This window comes from Rhinolophus hipposideros (genome assembly GCF_964194185.1).
Source record: "Rhinolophus hipposideros genome assembly, chromosome: X".
In the NCBI taxonomy this organism is placed as follows: Eukaryota; Metazoa; Chordata; class Mammalia; order Chiroptera; family Rhinolophidae; genus Rhinolophus; species Rhinolophus hipposideros.
The window spans coordinates 91,412,371-91,440,243 of record NC_138046.1 but is presented as its reverse complement, the minus strand read 5'-3'; the positions used below and the strand labels follow the sequence as shown (position 1 = coordinate 91,440,243).

The window sequence follows — 27,873 nt, the reverse complement described above, 5'->3', positions numbered from 1 at the left end:
TTCTGACCATTCTATGCCAAGCAATATTCAATCTTTTAACCAAGTACAAGTTTTTAAAACAATATTAATTTTACGGCCACACAGCACATTTAGTCCCAAGACTACTGCAACAATTTTTTAAATGCAGCCACCCGATTTGGGCACATACTAGGATACTCAATACATAAATACTGATTTTTTGAATGACAACCCAAGGGATCTATTAAGTATACTGTCATTCCCTATGTCATGCAGGAACTCTGTTCCTACTCCCTGCACCAGAATACAGGATGTGGTGAAGCCCAAAAGGAACACCAATGGAGCCCATAGATAGGGGAGTCATACCACTATCATCTCACTGGCAGCTGGATTGGAGACACAGGAAGCAGGAGACACGCAATCCGCCCCACTTCTCTCCCAACCAACTAACCAATCCCCTAGAGTAGCCATGGCAGTTATATCAGAAGCTAATGGCTAACTGGTTACAGCTGATGGCCACCCAGCCACAGCAGATGGCCATCTGATTACAGCTGATAGCCATCTAATAACCAAGCTAGCACCTTTCCACGTGAGGCCGAGAGCCTGGAAACTGCTCTCTGGAACTCTGTCCCCACACCCTAGTTTCCCTCTGCTCTCCCATTCTCCCTTCCCTTCCTTCCCCTCCCCTCCTCTCCCGTCGCCTTCTCTCTCTCTCTCTCTCTCTCTCTCTCTCTCTCTCTCTCTCTCTCTCTCTCTCTCTCTCTCTCTCTCTCTCACACACACACACACACACACACACACATTCCTATTGGTCTGAGGCATAAAGTAAATATACTCAGGAGGCAAGAAGCAGACCCACACACCCATCCATATCTAAATACTTGAATTATGACAAATGAAGCTCTGCAGAAAAGTGAAGAAAGGGTAGCCTTTTCCAAAAATGTGTTCAAGCCAACAGACCGAAAATGGAGTCACTAATGATATGTCCCATGTCACCAAACTGTCACCAAACTGAAACCTAACTTAATTAGTTTCAATTCTCCTAGAAATAGAATCTTAAACCAGCTAATCGTGAATCTCCTGATCAGCATTAGTTAGGTAATCTGCCTGATAAACCCTGCCATTCACTATAAGGAAAATAACCTTGCAATAACTAATCCACTTTTTGCCTAGTACAGATTCCTGGTTCCTGCTCCCTTCTGCCTATAAAATCTCTTTTGTATAGTTCTTTGGAATTCCTTTCTATCTGCTAGATTGGATGCTGCCTGATTCATGGATCACTGAATAAAGCCAAAGAGATCTTCAAAATTCATTCAGTTGGATTTTGTTCTTTAACACATGGTTCTGTGTCAACTGAATATCCATATGGGGGAAAAATACAAACTGACTCTGTGGGGACAGAGCCAGGAGTGCAGTTTCCAGGCTCTCGGCCTTATGTGGAAAGGTGCTCACTCGGGTAGTAAATCATCAACTGTGATTGGATGGCCATCAGCTGTGGCTAGTTGGCCGTCAGCTGAAACCAGTGAGCAATTGGCCACTAATATAACTGCTGTGACTACACTAGCAGAAAAATGGGGGCTAGCAAGAAGATGATGGCTGGCAAGCGCAGATTGCAGTTAGGACAGCGGGTTGTGGACAGTGTGGCTCCTGCTTCCTGTGTCTCCAAACCAGCTGCCAGCAAGACTATAGTGGTGTGACTCCCCTACCTATGGCTCCGTGGGTGTTCCCTTTTTGGCCTCACCATATCCTGTGTTCTTGTGTAGGGAGCGGGAGCTGAGACCCCACAGGCTGCCCCGCACGATAGATTCCTACCTATTTTCATACACACACACACATTTATTCACAAATTTATTCTAGTTAGATTACAGATCTAAACATTAAAAGTAAAAAACAACAAAAGTTCCAGAAGATAACACAGGAAAATATCATCATGACCCTGGTATAAGGAACTATTTCTTAAACAGGAAACAAAAAGCACTACTCTAAAGGAAAAATTATTCATCAAAAACACCACCAAAAGAGTGAAAAGGTCAACGACAGACTAGAGGATATTTGCAACACATATCTCTGACAAAGGAGTCATATCCAAAATCTATATAGAACTCCTACAAATCACTAAGAAAAAGGCAGGCAACCCTGAAGAAAATTAGACAAGAAGCAAACAGGTACTGCACAAAAAGAGAATATCCAAATGGTCAATAAATGTGTAAATTCAGATTAAAATTAGTTGTACTACACCCACTGATCAAAATAACTAAAATTTAAAAGACTAACAATAACAAGTGTTAGGAAGAATGTGGAACAATAGGAACATAAAATGCTGATGGGAATTTAAATTGATATAATTACTTTGACAGCGTCTACTAAAGCCAAACATACGAATACCACATGATCTAGCAATTGTATCATGAGACATGAATGCAAAAAGTCACAGAAAACTATTATTAATCACTCCAAACCAACCATATCTCTGTCAATATTAAATGTATATATAAATGATACCATATTCATGCAGTGGAATACTACAAAGCAATGAAAAATGTCTGTAGACGTATAAACTACGTCTACAGACAGTCACATAAACAAACTTCAACAACATAATGTTGAGCTAAAAAAAGCCAGTCACAAAAAAATAAACCCCGGACATTTCCATTGACACAAATTTCAAAAGCAAGCAAAACTTACCTATAGTAATAGCAGCCAAGATAGTGGTTACTTTTGGAGAATAGGGAAGGGGAAATGCTAGGATTGACACATGAATTACAAGATGTTCAATTAAATCTGAATTTCAAATAAACAACAAAAAAACTATTCTTATACATAGGTCTCATGCAATATTTGGGATATGTGTTTTTATGTGTTGAATCTGGCACTTCTAGTCAAGGAGGATGCTTTAGAAGTGCTGGTAATATTTTATTTTTTGTTATTCACTCAACGAACATCCATTGTGCATTTTTCTATACGAGTTGTACTTCACAATAAAAAAAAGTTAAAAGCAAAAGTACAGGGGTGAAGTCATAGGAATGGCAGCAGCAGGGCACACTTTTTGAGTTCTCCGGATCTTATCACAAACGGGACATAAAACCCATCAAAGGACTCTCTGCTCATCATGCGGAACAGCTAAGAGACTCGTGAAAGGATTACTTGAAGTTGCACAAATTGGGCGAGCAGGGGAAGAGGGAAGGGAGTGAAGTGGAGATGGGCCTGCATCGGCTGCTGTGGGGATGCAGACTGCATCTGCAGCGGTGGAAACGCGGTCAGCACCTGTGGCTGTGGGGACGCAGCCTGCACCTTCGGCTGTGGAGAGGCGGCCCACATCAGCAGCTGTGGAAACGCAGCCCGCATCTGTGGCGGTAGAAACACCGCCCGCATCTGCAGCAGTGGAAACGCAGCTGGCATCTGCAGCTGCAGAGACGCAGGGGATTCCAGGATGGAACAGAGAACACAAAAGCCAGGATGTGGGTTCTTTCCCTGAGTCCCACAGCTAATCTCTCCCGCAGAGGGGGCAGCTAGTTGAACCCTAGGTCGGACAAAGGACACAGAATCCATACCTGGGACCTTCCCCACAGCTCTTCCAACCCTACCCCCACCCTTCCAGAGACTTAAACTGCCTCCTGAACTGAGGAGTAGTGTCAGATTACAAAGGAGCCTTATTGCTCAGGCTCTGGGAAAACTGGCAGGCAGCTCTGACCCAAGGAAGAAGCTGGGAAGAGTATGATTTTTGCTGGGCTTAGAGAGAAGAGACTCCTGTAACACCAGCCACCACCTTTTCTGGACTGCAGGAAGAGTGTGACACGGCTGGGCTGGGAGAGAGAAGACCCCTCCATCCGCAGCCCCCACCCTTTCTGGCCTGCCTAGGGCGGGGCAATTACATCTGCGGAGCCACTCCCAGGGATCAGCACTAAGGGGCAGACGCAGCTCCCAGTTTTAGCAGCTCAGAAATCTCCTGCCCGTCAGACACACACACACACACACACACACACACAAGAAGTGCCCTAAGACTCAGGAGAACTGGACACAGGGCTGGTGGTGCTACTTTCAGTGTGCATATGTACAGGCAAGGGAAGAAACTGCACTGACTTTGTAAAAACTACCATCCAGACCCCTCAGCCTCACGCATCTAAATCTGCAGTCCCAACGTCACTCTGGGCACCAGGTGACCAGATCTGCCACCACAATACACAGGGGACTCTTTGGTACAGCAGAGCACAATCTGGAGATTACTTGGTGGGCTTAAGCCAAGACTGGCACTGCTTTTTGTTTTGCATTGATTTCTTTCGTTATGTCTTTATATCTTTCATACCTTTGCCTGTGTTGAGTGGGGGTTGTCGGTTGTTTTTACATGTGAATGTATTTGATTTTTTTTCTTTGTTGTTGTGCTTGGTAATTTGCTTTCTTCTGAAATTGCCCTACCAGGGCCCAGAATGAGAGGCACAAGATTCAACATATCCAGAGGCCAACTCCGGACCAAACCAGAGCACTACCAGGTTTGACCTACGTCACACACCCAGAGGTAATTCTCTACAAGCACAAGAGCCCATAAAACCAAACCACATTTAAATGGTCAACCCTCATGCAGCAGAACACCCTGCGGTGGGCAGAGCCAAGTCTCACAACTAGTCAGCCTAGGAGTTAAACCCACCTACTCACAACCAAAAAGCAACTAAAGATCTTCTTTAACAGGACAATATACACAACACAAGAGTCACCTCTGGAGCACACGCAGAGGAGAAGAACGAAGTAGTGCAAATCAAATATAAAGGACACATACTACATAAGATAACCCAGCAAGAACTAAGAACTCTAGGGGATCTACCTAACACATCTAAGCAAACACAGACAGTCAGCCAGAATGGGGAAACAAAGAAACATGTCCCAAATAAAAGAACAGAGGAAACCCCCAGAAGTGGAACCAAATGAAACAGAGGTAACCAACCTATCAGAGACATAGTTCAGAACACTGGTGATAAGAATGTTTAAGGAGCTTAGAGACGACATAAAGTAAGATGTAAAAATCAAAACAAACAACCAGTTAGAACTAAAGAACACAATTACCGAAATAAAGAACTCACTTGAAAGGATTACCAGCAGGTTAGATAAAGCAGAGGATCAAATCAGCGACTTAGAAGACAAGTTAGCAAAGATCACCCAAACAGAACAACAGAAAGAAAAAAGAATAAAAAACAATGAAGATGGTTTAAGAGACCTCTGGGATGACACCAAGCGCAACAACATGTGCATCATAGGAATACCAGAAGGTGAAGGGAGGAAGCAAGGGATTGAGAACATATTTGAAGTAATAATGTCCAAAAACTTCCCTAACCAGATGAAAGAAACCAACATACAAGCCCAAGAAGTGCAGAGTTCCAACCAGGATAAACCCAAACAGGTCCACACCAAGACACATTATGGATAAAATGGCAAAGCGTAAAGACAAAGAGAGAATCCTAAAAGCAGCAAGAAAAAGACAGAGGGTTACATACAAGGGAACTCCCATAAGACTATCAAATGCCTTTTCTACACAAACATTGAAGGCCAGGAGGGAGTGGCAGGAGATACTCAAAGTGATGGAAAACAAAGGCCTACACCTAGATTACTTTATCCAGCAAGGCTATCATTTAAAGTTGATGGAGAGATAAAGAGCTTCCCGGAAAAAAATAAGCTAAATGAATTTATTTGCACCAAGCCAGCATTGCAAGAAATACTAAAAGGACTTCTGTAAATAAAAGAAAGATTAAAACAATCTAACTACAAATTTTAAAATGGCCATAACTATGTACATATCAATAATCACTTTAAATATAAACGAATTAAATGCTCCAATCAAGAGACATAGGATGACTGAGTGGATAAGAAAGCAAGACCCTTGTATATGCTGTGTACAAGAGACTTACCTCACATCAAAAGACACACACAGGCTGAATATGAAGCGTTGGAGTAAGATATTTCATGCAAATGGAAATGAGAAAAAACCTGGAGTTGCAATACTTATATCTGACAAAATAGACTTTAAAATGAAGTACATATTAAAAGACAAAGATGGGCAATGTATAATAATAAAGGGATTGATCCGACAAGAGGACACAACTGTAGTAAACATCTGTGCACCCAACACAGGAGCATCTAAATATATAAAACAGATATTGACTGACATAAAGACAGAGATCAACAGTAACACTATCATAGTAGGGAACTTCAACACACCTCTGATAACAAGGGACAGGTCTTCAAACAGAAAATCAATAAGGAAACAACAGCCTTAGATGATATATTGAACCACTGGATTTAATCGATATTTTCAGAGCACTTCACCCCAATGTTGCAAAATACACGTTCTTCTCAAGCGCACATGGAACATTTTCCAAGACAGACTATATGTTAGGCCACAAAACAAGTCTTGATAAATTTAAGAAAATTGAAATGATACCAATTGTCTTCTCTGCTCACAGTGCTATGAAATTAGAAATGAACTACAGGAAAAAAAATGGAAGACACACCAATTCATGGAGGCTGAATAACATGTTACTAAATAATGAATGGGTCAAGCAGGAGATCAAGAAAGATATCAAAAGATATCTCGAGACAAACAAGAATCAAAACACGACGACCCAAAATCTATGGGATGCCGCAATAGCAGTCCTAAGAGGGAAAGTCATAGCATTGCAGGCCTACCTAAAAAAACAAGAAACATCACTAATCAACAGTTTATCTTCACACTTAAAGGATCTGGAAAAAGAACAGCAAAATAAGCCCAAAAGGAGGACAACGAAGGAGATAATAAAGATCAGAGAGGAAATAAATGAAATAGAAACCAGAAAAACAATACAAAAGATCAAGAAATCCAAGAATTAGTTCTTAGAGAAGATAAACAAAATTGACAAACCTTTAGCCTGACTCATTAAAAAAAAGAGAGGACCCAAATTAATAAAATCAGAAATGAAAGAGGAGAAGTGACAACAGACACCGCAGAAATACAAAAAAATTTAAGAAATTACTATGAGCAACTATATACCAACAAATTTGACAATCTGTAGAAATGGACAATTTTCTAGAGGCGTACAACCTTCCACAGTTAACTCAAAAAGAAACAAAAAACCTGAATAGACTGATTACCACCAGGGAAATTGAATCAGTAATCAACAATCTCCCAACAAACAAAAGCCCTGGACCAGATGGCTTTAGAGGTGAATTTTATAAAACGTTCAAAGAAGAATTATCACCTATTCTCCTCAAGCTCTTCCAAAAAATCCAGAAGGCGGGAAGACTCCCAAACACATTTTACGAAGCCACTATCACCCAGAGCCCAAAATCAGAGAAGGGCACCACAAAGAAAGAAAACTACAGGCCAATATCGCTAATGAACACAGATGCAAAAATCCTCAACAAAATATTAGTGAAAAGAATTCAGCAATACATTAAAAAGATCATACACCATGATCAAGTGGGTTTCATCCCTGGTATGCAAGGGTGGTTCAACATCCACAAATCAATGAATGTGACACACCACATTAACAAAATGAAAAGTAAACATCTCATGATCATATCAATAGGTGCAGAAAAAGCATTTGATAAAATCCAGCAGCCATTTATGATAAAACCTTTATTAAAGTGGGAATAGAGGGATCATATCTCAACATAATAAAGGCCATATATGAAAAACCCACAGCTAACATCATACTCAATGGGGAAAAGCTAAAACCATTCCCCCTAAGATCAGGAACAAGGCAAGGTTACCCACTTTCTCCACTTCTATTCAACATAGTGCTGGAAGTTCTAGCCACAGCAATCAGACAAGAAAAAGACATAAAAAGCATCCAAATTGGTAAGGAGGAAGTAAAATTGTTATTATATGCAGATGATATGATACTATATAGAGAGAACCCTAAAGACTCCACCAAAAAACTATTAGAGCTTATAGATGAATTTAATAAAGTAGCAGGATACAAAATTAATATTCAGAAATCAGTTGCATTTGCATATATCAATAATAAAACATCAGAAGAAGAAATTTAAAAAGCAATCCCATTTACAATTGCTCCAAAGACTATAAAATACCAGGGAATAAATTTAACCAAAGAAGTAAAAGATCTGTACTCAGAAAATTATGAGACACTGAAGAAAGAAATGAAAGAAGATACAAAAAGATGGAAACACATACCACGTTCATGGATAGGAAGAATTAATATAGTTAAAATGTCCATACTGCCTAAGGTAATATACATATTCAACGCAATTCCTATCAAACCACTAATGACGTTTTTCACAGAAATAGAACATATCCTAACATTTATATGGGACCATAAAAGACCCTGGATAGCCTCAGCAATCTTGAGAAATAAGAACAAAGTGAGAGGTATAACAATACGTGACATCAAATTATACTACAATGCTACAGTAATTAAAACAGGATGGTACTGGCATAAAAACAGACACATAGATCAATGGAACAGAATAGAGAGACCAGGAATAAATCCATGCCTATATGGCCATTTAATCTATGACAATGGAAGCAAGAATGTATGGTGGGGTAAAGACAGTCTATTCCATAAATGGTGCTGGAAAACCTGGACAGATACATGCAAAAAAATGAAGCTGGACCACCTCCTTACACCATATACAAAACTAAATTCAAAATGGCTTAAAGACTTAAATGTAAGATCTGAAACCATAAAATACCTAGAAGAAAATATAAGAAGAAACTTCACAGACATTACCCAGAGTAAGATTTTTACTGATATATCCCCTCGCGCGAGAGAAGAGAAAAAATAAACATGTGGGATTACATCAAACTAAAAAGTTTTTTTCACAACAAAGGAAACCATCAATAAAACAAAAAGGGATCCTACTGAATGGGAAAAGATATTTGCTAGTCATATATCAGATAAGGGGTTAACATCACAAATTTATAAAAAACTCACTCAACTCAACTCCAAAAAAACAAACAACCCAATTAAAAAATGGGCAGAGGACATGAAGAGACATTTTTCTGAAAAGGACATAGAGATGGCAAACAGACATATGAAGAAATGTTCAAACTCACTAACCATCAGAGAAATGCAAATAAAAACCACAATGACATACCACCTCACCCCAGTCAAAATGGCTATCATCAATAAATCAACAAACAACAAGTGCTGGCAAGGATGTGGAGGAAAGGGAAAGCTTGTGCACTGTTGGTGGGATTGCAGATTGGTGCAGCCACTATGGAAAACAGTATGGAGGTATCTCAAAAATCTGAAAATGGAACTACCTTATGATCCAGCAATTCCACTCCTAGTTATCTATCCGGTGAAATCCAAAACTCCAATTCAAAAATCTTTATGCACGCTTATGTGTATTGCAGCACTATACACATGACTGGATTAAGAAGCTGTGGTACATTTATACAATGGAGTATTACGCAGCCATAAAGAAGAAAGTAATCTTACCATTTGCAACAACATGGATGGAACTAGAGAACATTATGTTAAGTGAAATAAGTCAGACAGAGAAAGACAAATACCATATGATCTCACTTATATGCGGAATCTAAAGAAAAGAATAAGTGAATGAACTAATCAGAAACAGTTTTGGAGACAAAGAGGAAAAACTGAGGGTTGATACATGGGCCGGGGGGGGGGGGATAAGGGGGAAGGTGAGGAAATTAGAAAACAGTCGGTAACCACAAGATGGCCACACGGTTTTGAAAATTAATTTGGGGAACGTAATAAGTAATGTTGCAAAGAATTTGTAGGGTATCCGATGGACACGTGTCCCATTTGGGAGACCACCTCAGGGATGATGTAGATGCCTGATCACTGCACTGTACACCTGAAGCTGAACAATAATGAATGCCAACTATAATTTTACATATATGTAGGTATATATATGTATGTATATACTTACAAGAAGCCTCTGCTTCTTAGGAATTAGGAATAGAGACAGCATTAGGAATAGAGACAGTGGAAATGTAATGGCTCTGTGTGATGTCAGAGGGATAGTGGATGGGGGGAGGGGGGTTCACACAGTGAGAGGGATATAAATGATAAACGTCTAAGTATTACTTTGTGTTGTGCACCTGAAACTAATTAAAAAAAAGAGGTCATTAAAAGAAGAAATGATAATTATGTGACATGGTAGAAAGGCTAACTATTGCTACAATGACAATCATAATATAACATATAAATGTATCAAATCAATATGTTGTACACTTTAAATTTATACAATGTTATGTGTGAAATATACTTCAATTAAAATTTTTAAATTAAGAAAAAGCAAATTACACTCAGTACAGCCTTGCAGATTTCAAAATATCACATCCAACTACCAACTACTGTTTTTGCTTCCCACCTTTAATCACTGAATGTGAGAGCTGTGGTACTTCTGCAGGAGGTAGGCGTTGGTAATCTCGAGTGTGGCTGGGCTCAAAGCTGTGGGCTCTACTTTTCATTTTGATTACAATTACTTTTACACAGTATGCTTCTTTACTTCTGGAATCTTTTTTTTTTTTTATGAGCTGCCTCTCAGGGGTCTTTCTTATTTGTGCAGCTGGCTTAATCTTACCAAAGGGCAATGCTAAGCTGGAAGGCCAGCCTCTCTTTACCCATCAGCCAAGAAATGTACAAACCAGTGTTCCAGAAATGTTCCAGAAGCAAGTTGGAGTGGTCAGCCCACCTGCAGGGGTCAGAATGCAGTGAGCTGAAGCTACAAAGAAAACCAGTACTCTGGGGCCCACAACTTAGTAGATAAAGACACTGTTCAAAATGCATAAAATTGAATGCTTCAATCTGCTGCCTGCTTTCTAAATTTACCAGAGATTTACCCAAATAACTTGAGCGGCTCCATCTAGTTCTCTCCTATAAGTGTATTACTTACCTTCTTCCTACAGATACAGCTGGAAAACCCAAGTAAAGAATACTATCCAGTGGAAACAAAAGCCTGAATCTTATTTCTGCTGTTGCTTAAATAAGATGCTATTTATTGGCAAAAGTCTTTCCATGGTCAGGGTTTTTTTATGTTGTTGTGTTGTATTGCTTTGTACCTTGTCTTGTTTTGAAATGAACCTCTCCCAATTCTAAATAAAGAGAAAACTCCTCAAAATTTGGGTTCTTCTCTCCATAAAGGAACCCTTACCTATCTGCCACCTACCAGCCTTGAGAGTGCCAGGTTTCTTCAATTTAATAACAGAAACTAAATGTATCTCTTTCACACAAGATATTAAAAATAACGATTAGCCTACTGGGCTGTGGAAACAGGTTGCCTGGAAGAAATACAGCTTCACCACTGAGACTGTAGCTCTGGACAATGAGTGACTCATCGCTCTGTGCCTCAGTTTCCTCAACTGGGAAATAAAAATAGTACTTAATACAAAGGGTTGTTAGGAGCATCAAACGCTAAGTAAGGAAGGTAATTAAAGCACAATGCCTCGCACACCTTAAATGCTCAACGATGATTATCATTATTACCATCTGCTACCTTCTAGGGTCCTGCCACCTCTAAAGGCTGTATTTATGTATCTAATGTAGGAAAAGCATCCAGATGCAGTCGGAGGGACCGGGAAAAGAGAAGCAGAGAGTAAGGGTTCCACCGGCCTACTAAGTTTGGTCCGAGTTGTGCCCAATTTAAATATGGCGAAGCAGCGGCAAGAGGCTTCCAGTCGGTTCCGGGGATGTGGCCACGTCTGGACCCCAGACCCCGACCTCTTCTGACCTCGGGCGCCCTCACTACTCACGTTGCGGCTGAAACTGTAGCCCGGCAGCAGCGGCAAGGCCATGGCTCTGAGCTTCCAAGGGTCAAGTATCCTACAGGAGAGGGGCCCGCAGGTGGCAGCAGCTTTGCGGCCGCGCGATGTTTAAGCCCCTACTCTCAACGCGTTACCTAGAGACGGGAGGCGGTGTCACAGAAGAGGGAGTGGTTGCGACGGGTCGGGACTCTGGGCGGGACCGGGGCGGGGCTCGGCCGGAAGCTCCCCACGCGCTCCTCCTCCCCCGCGTTTCCCCACCCACTCTGCGGGGTGCAGGCCTCTCGAAGCTTATCTCCCTGCAGGCTTTCAGCGCACACAAAGACTGACGGCTACAGCGTTCCTCACCCCCGCCGTCTTCTGGTTTAACCCCTTAATAGAGCTCAAAGACTTCAGCTCCTCCGATTCTTGCCACATTTTTTGCCATTGGGTTTTTAAATTTAGTTCAAATACACAGAAAAGTGCAGAAAATCATGACACCCGTGTGCTTACAGAAATGTAACACCAGTTATTGTTGCATTTATAGCAGCTTTTATTTTGTAATTAAAACGTTCCAGATGGATCCAAAGCCACACAGACCTCATCTGTCTTCTCCCACCCCCTTGAAAAACCCATTCAGCGGTAACCACCATCTTCAGCCCTCTGTACATTTTTGTATTTGAACTAAACACTTGTAAGGTACTCGTTCCTGGTCCAATCACAGTGGCCAGGGGCGGGGTTGGTTGGCACAAAAAGGGGCCCCCGTCAATCCATCATGCACCCAAGATGCCCAGGCTAGGAGCCTCCTTGATTCCTCTCCCCACACTTAGAGCTAATCCTTCCCTGAGTCCTAAGCGTTGTACAGGCTGATTGGTATCTCTCAGTCACCACCTCCTCTGTCTCATTTGAGGCCCCATTATTTCTTGCGTAGTTTTCTTTCTAAAAAATTATGTTAAAAAAACCCAACTGATCTTTCCTCTAGAGCCATCCTCTTACAATGCATGCGCCTGTTACTTTCCTGTTTCAGTATTCTTCTAGCCTTCCCCGCCTTCAGGAGGCAGACAAACTCCTTAGCCCTGTAAAAGCCTATGTCAGAGGGTGCCTTCCAACGCCTGTCCCCCATCCCTTTCTTTGCTCCCCCTCCTCTACTCCAGCTCTGAGAAACCACTGGCAGTTTCCAAACCAGGCTCTGTGGTTTCTCCCCTCTGGGATTTTGAAAGAAACACCCTTCTTTTCTATCTTTCACCTGGGTATCCCCTTCCTTTTTCAGGACTTGGTTCAGTGTGGGAAGGAGACATGGAAGGCTTTGCCATTTCTGCAAGGTGTTCGTCTTCACCTTCTCCACCCCGCTCCCTATCTCTACTAGGTGCCCAATTGAATTGTGACTTTCCTGGTACTGCACTGTAATCATGCATTTACTTTCCTCTCTTCATACGCCCCCAAATTCTTCCAGGACAGGGGCTCTATCTCCTTTTTTATTAATAAACAACATATATTGTTTTCTGCATTTATAAGTTTTACACTATAATTATCTGCTACCATCTTTTTTCACCTAAGATTTTGTTTCTGAGATTTCTACATGTTAACACATGTAGATATATTCCATTCATTTTAAGTACATTGTATGATAATATCACAATTTACCAATCCATCTGTTGATATCATCTGTTGATAACAATTAGGTTGTTTCCAGTTTTTCACTAGTTACCAACAATGCTGCAATGAACAAGTCTCTCCTGTTCCTTTCAATGAAAGGCAGTGTGGGGGTTCCTCAAAAAATTAAGAATAGAATTACCATATGACCCAGCAATCCCTCTCGGTATGTATCCCAAAAATCTGATAACATTTACCCATAAAGATGTATGTGCTCCGATGTTCATTGCAGCTTTATTTACAGTGGCCAAGACATGGAAACAATCAAAGTGTCCTTTGATAGATGATCGGATAAAGAAGATGTAGTATATATACGCAATGGAATACTATTCTACCATAAGAAAAGATGAAATAGTGCCATTTGCGATAACATGGATGAATCTTGAGATTATTACGCTAAGCAAAATAAGTCAGAAAAAGTCGAGAACCGTATGATTTCACTGATATGTGGGATGTAAAACTGAAAACAACAAGGAACAAGACAAACAAAGAAACGAAAACTCATAGACATAGTGTCACGCAGGGTGTCAGGTGGGGTCTCTGGTCCCGCTCCCCACATAAGAACACAGGACATGGTGAGGCCAAAAAGGAACACCCACGGAGCCATAAGTAGGGGAGTCATATCACTATATTCTCACCGGCCTCGCTGCAATCCGCTCTTGCTAGACCCCATTTTATCTGCTAGCGTAGCCACAGCAGATATATTAGTGGCCAATGGCTTACGGGTTACAGCTGACGGCCAACTAGCCACAGCTGATGGCCATCTGATCACAGTTGATGGCCATTTACTACCCGAGCCAGCACCTTTCTGTGTGAGGCCGAGAGCCTGGAAACTGTTCTCTGGGGCTCTGTCCCCACACATAGGCAATAGTTTAGTGCTTACCAGAGAGTAAGGGGGAAGGGAGGTGGTAGATGAGGGTAAATGGGATCAAATATATGGCGATGAAAGGAGAACTGATTCTGGGTGATGAACACACAATGTGATATATAGATGATGTATTATAGAATTGTACACTTGAAACCTATGTAACTTTACTAACCATTGTCACCCTAATAAACTTTAACTAAAAAAATTTGCCTAGGCTAATTTTTTTAGCCTTTTTTAGCCTTTGAACAATTCCAAAGGTGGAATTGTTCACACATTCAGCTTCACTAGATGTTGCTAAACAATCTCCAGAATCATTGAACCAATTAAGAAATTTCCCTTTCCCCTTCACCCTTTCCACAATGGGTATTAACAAATTGTATAATTTTGAACAATCATCTAAATAAATGTAAAATGGGGTACCATTTTTATTTTAATTTGTTTCTCCCTCATTCTTAGTGTGGTTGGTCATCTTTTCATATGCTGGTTACCTTGTTCTGTGACTCATTATTCACATCCTTTGCTGATTTTTCTATTTGATCATTTGTAATTTTTGTAATATATCCTGGATGCTAATTCTAGACATGGCAAATACATTCTCACTGTTCGTGGTTTGTCTTTTAATTCCATTTATAGACTTCTTTATTATACATGAATGTGTCATTTTACTTTACTCAAATAGATTAGTCTTTCCCATTATGATTTGTACTTTGTATGTGAATTCAAAATATCCTATAGAACAAAATTATTCTCCTACATATTCTTACAAATATTTTAAAATATTTCTTTTGTTACTTTTTAAATTGAAATAATTTCAAACCAATTAGACAAGTTGCAAAAATAGTACAAAGAACTCCTATTTACTTTATCCTTCACCCAGATTCCCCCACTTGTTTTATATTTTATCGTATTTGTTTTATCATTCCCTCTCTATATACATTTTTTTCTCCATTTTAGAGTAAATAGCAGACATCATGCCCCTTTACTACTAAATACTTCAGTGCATATTTACTAATAATGACAATCTCTTACAAAACTGAAATACAATAACCAAAATTAGAAAATTAGTATTAATGAAGTACTATTTTCTAATCTAAAATACTCAAATTTTGTCGATTACCCCCAAAATGTCCTTTTGAGCAAAAAGTTAATTTTAAAAACCTATATTTCCTCATGAGTAGATTCATGTTTGTTTGTTTTTAATGGCTCTTTGTTTATGGCTTTTCGGCAGGAACACCACAAGAGGTATGTTGTGTCCTTCTCATTCATCAAAGGAATAGGTACATAATATGTATTTTAACCATCAGTGGTGAAGTTAACTTTGATCACTGGTTTAAAGTGGTAGTGTATGCGAAGTTTGTGCACTTTAAAGTTACTATTTTTCCTTTGCAATTAATAACAGTTTTGTGAGGAGATATTTTGAGGCTACGTTAATACGAAGTTCCTCAATAAACTACTAACGTTAATTGAGGATTTTGCCCAAATCATTTATTGCCGTGGTGTTTGCCAAATGGTGATTTCTCAACTCCATCATTCCTTCTACATATATTAGTTGGCATACAATTACAAGGAAGTTTTTCTTCTATTTATTTATTCTTCTATTTATTTATTTATTTATTCTTCTATTTATTTATTAATTCATTTATTCAGAATGGTCTACAGATTCTTATTTTATTCAGTGGATTATCATCTGTTACTATTATTATTTATTTTGATCCTAAAGTTGTCCCACATTTGGTCAGTGAGAGTCCCTCTAAGCTTACTCCTCTTTCTTTTGATTGTCCCCCACCATTTTCCAAGCATTTCCTTTGCTCTGACACTACGAAATATTCGAGATATCTATATAGGTAGATATACATATGCACATATAGCTATAGATGTATAGATCTTTTTTCATTTCTGTCTATAGTTAGATAGATACATATATAGATATATACAGAAATAGATATAGTAAAACCCTGGATTTGTACTGATACCTCAAACTCCAATCAAAGCAATAGAGAACATACTCGAGTTCTCCTTTCCACATCTATACCGCCTTTCTCAAACAATGAGAAACCTGATTCCAATTACCAATAAATACTCCAAATATTTACTTATTTGCTCACTCTAAAAGACCCCCAAAGCCATTTCAGTATATGTAACTGATGTCATTATGAAAAACAAACCTACTAACTAGAGTTTACTGCTTGTTTTCAAGTTGCTGTTGTTGTTTTCTTAGTCTTAATGTAGTTAGTCAAAATACTGTGTTCCCAAATGACTTACATCTGTTTCCCCATTCCTCTTGTCCCTCCATGTTTAGAGTGCTTATGCTACTCATGTTACACACATATGAAAAACAGTCTGGTTCATTCGGTACCCATTTGTACTTCACATTAACTTTTTTCTTCCATCCTTGTCTGTTTCTTCTTTGTCTTTCTTATTTTGTAGCTGTTTGTTTGATTACTTTAGCTAGTGGTTTATGTTTTGTTAATTTTTCAAAGAACCAGAAATTTATTTGTTACTTGGGCCTACTGTTTTTCTATTCCAAATCTTCATTATTTCTCTGCTTTCATCTTTATTGTTTTCTTCCTTGTGCTTTCTTTTGGCTCATTTGTTGTTCTTTCTCTCACATTTTAAGATTGTATAATTAAGTCATTTTCATTCTTTTGTTTTTTATTAGTTTCAGGTGTACAAAACAATGTGACAGTTAGAAATTTATCGTTGATATCCCTCACACAGTGATAAGCCCCTCCCCCAATCTACTACTCCTCTGACATCACATACAGCCGTTACATTTCCACTGTCTCTATTCCTAATGCTGTACTCCACTTCTTGTAAATATATATATATATATATATATATATATATATATATAATTATAGTTGACATTCATTATCGTTCAGCTTCAGCTTCAGGTGTACAGTGCAGTGATCAGGCATCTACATCATCCCTGAGGTGGTCTCCCTAATGAGACAAGTGTCCATTGGATACCCTACAAAGTCTTTACAACATTATTGATTACATTCCCCAAATTGACTTTCGTATCCCCGTGGCAATCTTGTGGTTATCAATTGTGCTTTCTAATCCCCTCACCTTCCCCCTTATACTCATCCCCCCTCCCATCTAGCAACCCTCAGTTTTCCCTCTATGTCTCCAAGACTGTTTCTGCTTAATTCATTCATTTATTCTTTTCTTTAGATTCCACATATAAGTGAGATCATATGGTATTTGTCTTTCTCTGTCTGGCTTATTTCACTTAGCATAATGTTCTCTAGGTCCATCCATGTTGTTGCAAATGGTAAGATTTCATTTTTCTTTATGGCTGCACAATACTCCATTGTATAAATGTACCACAGTTTCTTTTTTTTTCTTTTTTTCACAACAGATTTAATTTAGTTTATTGTCTCTTTGCAGTATTCTGGCCAGACCATACATGAAAAGTTGTGACAATTTATTGACAGCTCAGAAAGAACCACAAACACTCAGGGAACACTCAGAAAAGAGAAACATGATCGATCATTTGAAAGAAATAGTGTTTTTTCTCATACTGCCAAAATTATACTGCAATGCTGCTGGTCAAAAAAAAAAGAAAAAGTCCAATTAATAAAAACTAAATAACCCACAACCCCACTATTAAAACATTACTATTATTATTGTTTTATATATATACTTTTTCATTTACCAAGACTTTCCTATGTCTTGCTCATTCAACACTGGAGATAGAGGAGAGGGGTGTGGAGGATATACAGGAACTGGGACAAACATTTTTAAGGTTAAATTAATAGGGAAAGACATTGTAATGTGATTCAAAGGAAGATAGCATTATCTTTAGCAAAATAAGACTTAAAACTTAATACTTTTAGAGTTGGAGATGGAGCGAGGAGAATGCCTAGAACTAGAGAGAGCTATTAGAAGGAAATTAACTTTCTCAGGGTAAGATATCTTTGATTATTATTGTTTGTGGTGCTGTTATTATTTTTTTCAGGCAGCCGAAGAAAAGAATATCAGAAAACTGGCACAAGATGATCCCCTAATGTTCTATCTTATGTACTATCAGGATAGGAAACCTCCCCCTCTCTGTCCCACACTAGAATGAGAGAAAGAATAGCTTTAAAAGAATAGTTACGTGAAGTTTCATATAACTAGCAGAGGAATCTAGGAAAATTTCTAAGAAACAAGAAAACTTGGAGCTTGCTAACCACTGGGTAAAAGAACATAGCTCTGTTTTAGTAGGGAAGGTAAGGGAACTTTGGGCTAGGAGAAGATGCCAAAAGGAGTGAGGCATTGGGGCAAGGGGATAGCAGAAAGAAAGATGGGCGTGTATGGACTATTCTCCAATAACCTAGGGAACATCCATGTGGGAATCTGTAGAAGGGCTAAGCAGTGGGTCTCCCTGCTTGTTGTACCACAGTTTCTTAATCCAGTCATCTACCGATGGGCATTTTGGTTGTTTCCATGTCTTGGCTATGGTGTGTAGTGCTGAAATAAACTATGGAAAACAGTATGGAGGTATCTCATTCTTTTGTTTTTATTGATGTGTATAAGCCTACAAATTTTCCTCTGATCTCTACTTTAAATGTATCCAGCCCTTTTGGTTTTCTGAGCAGTACCATGGCGGTCGGCAAAAATAGTGCCTTACAAAAGGTGTCAAGAAGGGAGCCAAGAAAAAAGTGGTTGACCCATTTTCTAAGAAAGATTGGTATGATGTTAAAGCACAAGCTATGTTCAATATAAGAAATATTGGGAAAACTCTAGTCATGAGAACTCAAGGAATTAAAATTGCATCTGATGGTCTCAAGGGTCATGTTTTTGAAGTGATCCTAGCTGATCTGCAGAATGACGAAGTTACATTTAGAAAACTCAAGTTAGTTACTGAGGATGTTTAGGGCAAAAACTGACTGGCTAATTTCCATGGCATGGATCTTACCAGTGACAAAATATGCTCCATGGTAAAAAAAAATGGCAGCTCATGATTGAAGCTCATGTTGATGTCATGACTACCAACGGTTGTTTGCTTCATCTATCCTGTTTTGGTTTTACTAAAAAAAAGCAACGATGAGATTCGGACGGCCTCTTTTGGTCAGCATCCAACAGGTCCACCAAATCCAGAAGAAGCTGATGGAAATCATGACCCGAAGTGCAGACAAATGACTTGAAAGAAATGGTCAATAAATTTATTCCAGATAGCATTGGAAAAAACATAGAAAAGGTTTACTAATCTATTTATCCTCTCCTTGATGTCTTTGTTATTTACAGAAAATTCAAGATGCTAAAGAAGCCCAAGTTTGAATTGGGAGAATTCATGGAGCTTCATGGTGAAGGTAGGAGTTCTGGAAAAGCTACTGGGGATGAGTAGGTGCTAAAGTTGAACGAGCTGATGGATATGAGCCCCCAGTCCAAGAATGTTTAAAATTAAGATTTTTCACAGTGACAAATAAAGCCCATTGGTGATTTTTTTTTAATGTATCCTGTAGTCGTTAATATGTAGTACTTTCATTATTTGTTTTGGGTTTGTTTTGGTGTTGTGTGTGTGTGTGTGTGTGTGTGTGTGTGTGTGAGTGTGTTTGGTGTTCTGTAAATTTGACTTGTGTTTTCCTTTCACCCAAGAGTTGTTTAATAGAAAATTTTAAATTTCTAGTTGGAAGAGCTTTTGGGGTTTTGTTTCTAATTCTAGTTTTATTTTACTGTAATAAGTATTGTCTGTTGTCACCCCAATAAATTTTAATTTAAAGAAAAAAAAGTACTGTTTGCAAAATTTCCCCTGTATAGAACTTATAGATGCTTTTTTTGTGACCTAATATTCAATCAATTTTTGTGACTATTCCATGTGTAGTTGAGAAAGGAGGTGTATTCTATATTAGTAGGTTCTAAGTTCAATAAAAAGCAATGAAATCTACTTTATGCTGTTTAGTTCTTCCATACCCTTACTTATATTTCTCCCATTTGATCTGTTCTGCACTGGGAGTGGAGTGTTACAGTCACCTATTACCAGTGTGTTTCTATCTGTATCTCCTTGCATCAGTAGTTGCTGCTTTTTAAAGACAGTTATTTGGTGCATAGATTTGCATAGCTGATATACCTACACTGTGAAATTGGCTTCTAACATTATAAAGTATCCTATTTTTTGTCATGTTTAACTATTTTGGCCGAATTGTACTTTGTCTGATATGAAGGATCACAGTCCCCACTTGCTTATTATTTCCATTTGCATGTGGCTTTATTTTGGGCCTGTCTGAATCATTTTGATTTAGATTTATCTCCTGTATACCACATATAGCTGGGGCTTGCTTTGTGAGCCATGTTGAAAATATTTTCCTTTTAGTAGGTGAGTTAAGCCCATTCACATTTACTGATAAAACAAATATTTTTGGTCTCAAATCTGATAGATTATTTAAATTGTAATCACCATGTGTATTATATATATTTACTGTTTCTTTTTCTTCATGATGTGTTTTCTTTGCTATTGTAATTTATAAATTTCTTTTGAATCTGTAGTCAGAAAATTATAAGACACTAAAGAGAAATTAAAGAAGATACAAATAGATGGAAACAAATACCATGTCCATGGATAGGAAGAATTAATATCGTTAAAATGTCCATACTGCCTGAGGCAATATACAGATTCAACGCAATTCCTATCAAACTATCAAGGCCATTTTTCACAGAAATAGAACATATTACCCTAAAATTTATATGGAACCATAAAAGACCCCAGATAGCCTCGGTAATCCTGAGAAATAAGAACAAAGTGGGAGATATCACGATACCTGACATCAAATTATACTACAAGGCTACAGTAATCAAAACAGCATGGTACTGGCATAAAAACAGATGCATAAATCAATGGAACAGAACAGAGAACCCAGAAATAAATCCATGCCTATATGGTCATTTAATCTATGACAATGGAAGCAAGAGTTTACGTTGGGGTAAAGACAGTCTGTTCAATAAATGGTGCTGGGAAACCTGGACAGACACACGCAAAGAAATGAAGCTTGACCACCTCATTACACCATATACAAGAATAAATTCAAAATGGATTAAAGACTTAAATGTAAGATCTGAAACCATAAAACTCCTAGAAGAAAATATAGGAAGAAACTTTACAGACATTACCCAGAGTAAGATTTTTACTGATTTATCCCCTTGGGCAGGAGAAGTAAGAGAAAAAATAAACATGTGGGATTACATCAAACTAAAAAGTTTTGTTTTGTTTTTTTACAGCAAAGGAAACCATCAATAAAACAAAAAGGGAGCCTACTGAATGAGAGAAGATATTTGCCTATGATATATCCTATAAGGGGTTAATATCCCAAATTTATAAAAAAACTCACTCAACTCAACTCCAAAAAAATAAACAACTCAATTGAAAAATGGGCAGAGGACATGAAGAGACATTTTTCTAAAGAGGACATACAGATGGCAAACAGACATATGAAAAAATGCTCAATCTCACTAATTATTAGAGAAGTGCAAATAAAAACCACAATGAGATACCACCTCACCCCAGTCAAAATGGCTATCATCAATAAATCAACAAACAACAAGTGCTGGTGAGGATGTGGAGAAAAGGGAACCCTTGTGTACTGTTGGTGGGATTGCAGACTGGTACAATCACTATGGAAAACAGTATGGAGATATCTCAAAAATCTGAAAATGGAACTACCTCATGACCAGAAATTCCACTCCTAGGTACCCATCTGGAGAAATTCAAAACTCTAATTTGAAAAAATTTATGCACCCCTGTTTATTGGAGCATTATACACAATAGGCAAGACATGGAAACAACCAAAATGCCCATCGGTATATGACTGGATTATGAAACTGTGGTACATTTATACAATGGAGTATTACACAGCCATAAAGAAGAAAGAAATCTTACCATTTGCAACAACATGGATGGACCTAGAGAACATTATGCTAAGTGAAATAAGCCAGACAGAGAAAGACAAATACCATATGATCTCACTTATATGTGGAATCTAAAGAAAAGAATAAATGAATGAATTAAGCAGAAACAGTCTTGGAGACATAGAGGGAAAACTGAGGGTTGCTAGATGGGAGGGGGGATGAGTATAAGGGGGAAGGTGAGGGGATTAGAAAGCACAATTGATAACCACAAGATTGCCACGGGGATACGAAAGTCAATTTGGGGAATGTAACCAATAATGTTGTAAAGACTTTGTAGGGTATCCAATGGACACTTGTCTCATTAGGGAGACCACCTCAGGGATGATGTAGATGTCTGATCACTGCACTGTACACCCAAAGCTGAAGCTGAACAATAATAAATGTCAACTACAATTATATATATATATATATATATATATATACACATATTCATATATATACATATATACATATATGTATATACATATATATACTATATACATATATATACTATATACATATATATACATATTCATATATATACATATTCATATATATATATATATATATATATATATATATATATATATATATATATATATATATATATACATAGTTACAAGAAGCCGAGAACAGCATTAGGAATAGAGGCAGTGGAAATGTAATGGCTGTATGCAATGTCAGAAAGGTAGTAGGTGGGGGAGGAGGGTTGTCACTGTGTGAGGGATATAAATGATAAATGTCTAACTATTACACTGTTTTTCACATCTGAAACTAATAATAATAATAAAGAATGGAAATGAAAAAAGTTTTTTAAATAAAAAATAAAAAATTTTAAAATTTGATATTTAGGAAGGCTTATATTTTTGTTCTAGTGTTTATTTTTGTACTTATAATTTCTTCAAAAGAATCAAGCATTTTCAATTTTACCAAATAATCTTACATTTTTAAAAGTGATTATAGCCAATACATTGAAATTTTAATTTCAAAAAGTATATTTTTCATTTCTAGAAGTTTTTTTAATTCTTTTTAAATCTATATGTTCTTTCCTTTAAATGGGATCCTGCTCTTGTAATTTTTCTTGCTTAATTTATCTCTTTAATCATTTTAAACTTAGTTAGTTTAGAGTCCTTAACCAACAATTCTACTCTTTTATGTTCCTGGGGTGCCACTTCTCTTTCCTGTGTCATTTGACTCTTTTTCATGACAGGTTGTTCCCTTATTTGTTTATAAATGTTTTTGGTGATCCCGCCTCTGTGGCAAGTTGTAGAGCTGGGCATCCCACCCTCTGATTCGAAGTCCAGTGTCCTCTCTAAGATGCAACAGCTCACACACTGACCACTGCCCAACCACAGCCACACTCCACAAACACACAAGGCTTTCCACAAGGAGGATATTTTCCAAACAGAAAAGCAGATCTAATAAGAACGGCTTTCTTTTCTTTAGATTCCGCATATAAGTGAGATCATATGGTACTTGTCTTTCTCTTTCTGATAATGTGATGGCTCGGTGTGAGGTCGGGGTGGTGGTGGATGGGGGGAGGGGGGTTCACGGTGTGAGGGATGTAAAAATAAAATAAAATAAAATAAAACTATAAAAAAAAAGAATGGCTTTCTTAAAAGAGTGACAGAACAAAATGTCTTAAGTTAGAACTGCCTGAAAATCTAGAACCTGAGGCTCCCACAACATATCCACCTATTGCCCTGGGTATTCATACATGCTATCTGCTTTGGGCATACTGATACCTCCACCTTTGTACTTCCATAGATATTCCATACCTATTTTCTATTCTCCCATACACACATAGAGTTTTATATTATTGATTCAATAGTTTTTCATTTAACAAATATATTTATTGAGTATCTACTCTGATCTAGCAGGACCTCTTCCAAACATAGAGATAAATCAATGATTAGGACAGAGTGAACACATCTAAACAACCCAGATCTAAGATTCTTGGTCTTCTGTAACATACAACTTACCTTCTTGCTTTGTTTTCTTTCCATGACACTTATTTTCCCATTCCAGCTCCCCTGACACATCTATCCCAAAGAAACATCTAAAATGGTGAGTATTTCTTTTTAAGATAAATTGAAAGTAAACTAGTTCCAAGAATTACAGGACATCCCCTGAAATAACTGAAGACACTTTGGTGCATGTCAGGACAAGCACCAGGAAGCACTGTTATTGATGTTCAAAGAATCTGTGTTAAACACACCCATGGATGAAAAAGCACAGGGGAGGTCAGCAGAGCAAACACTTCTGAACAACCTCAAACTGGCCTATAATAGGGAAATATTTGCCCAGTTGGAAAATTTATTTTGAAGAATGAGGTCATTCAGCAATCTAGAGCCTTTCTACAAGATGCGAGAGTCCTTGGCAGAAGGGGGCAGTGCCTTTGACAGTATTTCTGTGAGAACTTTCTTTTCTTCTCCATTGCAGCCTTGCTTATCAAGTCTCCCTTGTCCTGATATCCTCATAAATATCACTGCCTCATTCTTCTGAGCTTCTGAAAGCTGACACGTTTTATAATTTGTGCTTACTTGGGTTACATCCACATTTCAAATCCTCATATTGAGCATTTAAACGAAGAATTAGCACCAATCCTTCACAAACTCTTCCCAAAAAATAGAAGAGAAAGGAACATTTCCAAATTCATTCTATTAGATCAGTATTACCCTGACTCCAGAACCAGGCAATGGCATCACACAAAAAAAGAAGAGTTATGAGTTTCCTTTATGAATAGAAACACAGAAATTCTTAACAAAATACTAGCAAACCAAATCCAGAAACATATAAAAAGGATTATACACCATGATCAAGTGGGATTTATTCCAAGAATGCAGAGTTGGGTTAGCATCTGAAAATCAATGTAATATATCATATCAATAGAATGAAAGATAAAAATCATCTCAGTAGACACAGAAAAATATGATCATCTCAGTAGACACAGAAAAAGCATTTGACAAAATCCAGCACCCTTTTTTTGATTAAAAATAAAGACAGGAAAAACTAGGAATAGAAGGGAACTTCTTCAACCTAATAAAAGCCATATATGAAAAACCACAGCTAACAACATACCTGATAGTGAAATATTGAATGCTTTCTCCCTAAGATCAGGAAAAGACAAAGATGTTTGCTCTTGCCACTTCTGTTTAACATTGTTCTGGACGTTTCAGCCAAGGCAATTAGGCAAAAATAAACAAACAAACAAATAGCATCCAGATTGGAAATAAAAAGTAAAATTATCCTTATTCACAGAAGATGTAATCCTGTGTATAGAAAATCCTAATAGCCAAAACCATCTTGAAAAGGAAGAACAAACTTGAATGACTCACACTTGCCAATTTCAAAATTTACTGCAAAGTTACAATGATCAATGCCATATGGTACTGGTATGAGGATACACATACAGATCAATGGAATAAAATTGAGAGTCCAGAAATAAACTCTTCAATTTGTGGTCAATTGATTTGTGATAAGAGTGCCAAAGTAATTAAATGTGAAAACGAATAGTCTTCTCAACAAATGATACTGAAACAACTGGATGTCCATGTACAAAAGAATGAATTTGCACCACTGCTAAATACCAACACATGGTCATTCACACTATATATAATAAGTTGAAATAGATCAGAGACCTAAATATAAGAGCTAAAACTTTAAAACTCTTGGAGAAAAATATGGACTAAATCTTCTTGAACTTGGTTTACGCAATGTTTTTTGTCACTGTTGTTTTGTTGTTGTTGGTGGTGGTGGTGGTGTTGTTTTGGGTACGACACCTAAAGCACAAGGAACAAAAGAAAAATGATAAATTGGACTTTATGAAAATTCAAAACATTTTTGCTTCAGAAGACATCAAGAAAGTGAAAAAGCAGACGTCATCAAAATGGCAGTGTGAGGTGAGCCTCTGGAACTCTCCTGGAATATACAACAAATCGAACAAATACAACTCCACAAAATACTCCCTGCACAGCAGACAGGCAAGACGAAGAGTCTCACTAATGAATTCACCTAAAGGTGGGCAAATTGCACGAGCAGGAGAGGAGGAAAGGGAGAAGTGCGGAGATGGAACCGCTGGGGCACAGGACATAGACCTAGCTGACTGCTCTGAGCTTGCTGCATCCCGGAAATACTGCACCTGTGGCAGAGAAAAAAACTCGGAATGCTAGGACTCTGATTATAGCCCACAGGGCTGAGGGGAAAGCATATAATACTGCTGAACACAACACTCACGGCCAACACCTTGGAGTAAAGACTGAGGGAAGAAGGCTGAAAACAGTGGTTTAAACCCTCACTGTCACAAAGAACGGAAGTCTTAGGCACTGAGATAGCCACCCCCACCTTACCCTCCCAGAGCTCGTCCCACCCCACCTGCCCAGTGCTAGAAGCTGAAGAGTAGAAGAGTCAGACCAAAAGAACAGAATATTTGCAGTTCTGAGAACTGTGGTCCGCAGACACAGATTCGCAGCCCAACTAGTTCTGACAGAGGGGCGGGAACTGTGGAAGCAGGACTGGCTGTGGTGATGGTCAATGCCATTGCTCTGGTCCACCTCACACAACTCATTCCGCCCCTGTCTCCACCTATCTGGGCGAATAGCTGCAGGAGTAAACAGAACTGCTGAAACACACAAGCTCTCAATCTGGTGCAGGAAAGGCTTTGGAACTTCAAAAGCTTTCTGCATCCCCACAGGGATGCGGCACCCTATGACCGAGACAAACTATTAACAGAGGAGAAGACCGCCTTCCAGGGAATCCCCCCATTCTGTGATAAGCTAGAATAGTGCAGAGAAAACATACCATTACACTGTGAGAGAGAAAAAAGGGATGCAGTCAGAGACAAAATAAAACATTCTATCAACACGTACTGGAAAACAAAAGAAAGACCTCTTCCTATCAACCTGTTGCAGGACCCACTCCTGTAGATGTCTAGGAAGAGAAATAATAAATCACTAATTGCCATGAATAACCAAGGCAACAAGACAGCTCAGAAACAAAGTGAAAAGTCTCCAGAAAACGAACTTAAAGATATGGAGATATGTGACTTAAATGACAGAGAATTCAAGATTGCAGTTCTCAAAAAACTCAACGAAATGTAAGAAAACACAGAAAGGCTCTTTAAAGAACTCAGAAACACCACCGAAAAAAAAACATGAGCATTTTACCAAAGAGACTAGAATTTTTAAAAAGACACAAATAGAATTTCTGGAGATTAAGAACTCAATAGAAGAAATTAAGAATGAAAAAGCCAGCATAGGAAGTAGAGTTGACCAGATGGAGGAAAGTATCAGTGACATTAAAAATAGAAACCTGGAAATGACACAAATGGAAGAAGAAAGAGACTTGAGACTTAAAAGAAATGAAAGAACTCTACAAGAACTTTCTTACTCCATCAGAAAGAGCAATATAAGAATAATGGGCATACCAGAAGGAGAAGAAAGAGAGAAGGGAACAGACAATATATTCAAACAAATAGTCGATGAGAACTTTCCAAACTTCTGGAAAGAACTGGATCCTGGAATCCAAGAAGTAAACAGAACACGTAATTACTTCAACCACAACAGGCCTTTTACAAATCACATTGTATTGAAGCTGACGAAAATCAACAACAAAGAAAGAATCCTCGAGGCAACCAGGGAAAATAAGACGGTAACCTACAAAGGAAAGCCCATTAGATTATCATCAGATTTTTCAGCAGAAACTCTACAAGACAGGTGGCAGTGGAACCAAATATTCAAACTATTGAAAGAGAGAAATTATGAGCCAACAATAATACATCCAGCAAAGATATCCTTTAGATGTGAAGGAAGAATAAAGACCTTTCCAG

General features: G+C 38.2%; 1 protein-coding gene and 1 pseudogene across 2 annotated transcripts in view; one reads left to right on the top strand and one right to left on the bottom strand.

The window, feature by feature from the left end:
- Window positions 1-11,710, bottom strand: part of EFHC2 (EF-hand domain containing 2) — a gene marked incomplete at its 5' end in the record, with an annotated part of 271,873 nt that extends 260,163 nt beyond the window's left edge. The window contains 1 exon segment of the mRNA XM_081043040.1: window positions 11,669-11,710. Within this exon segment, the coding sequence (XP_080899166.1) occupies window positions 11,669-11,710 (42 nt within the window).
- Window positions 11,711-18,767: 7,057 nt separating this feature from the next.
- Window positions 18,768-19,607, top strand: LOC308495087 (small ribosomal subunit protein eS1-like; annotated as a pseudogene). Its single transcript has one exon. The product of its transcript is annotated as a small ribosomal subunit protein eS1-like (transcript).
- Window positions 19,608-27,873: the final 8,266 nt, after the last annotated feature.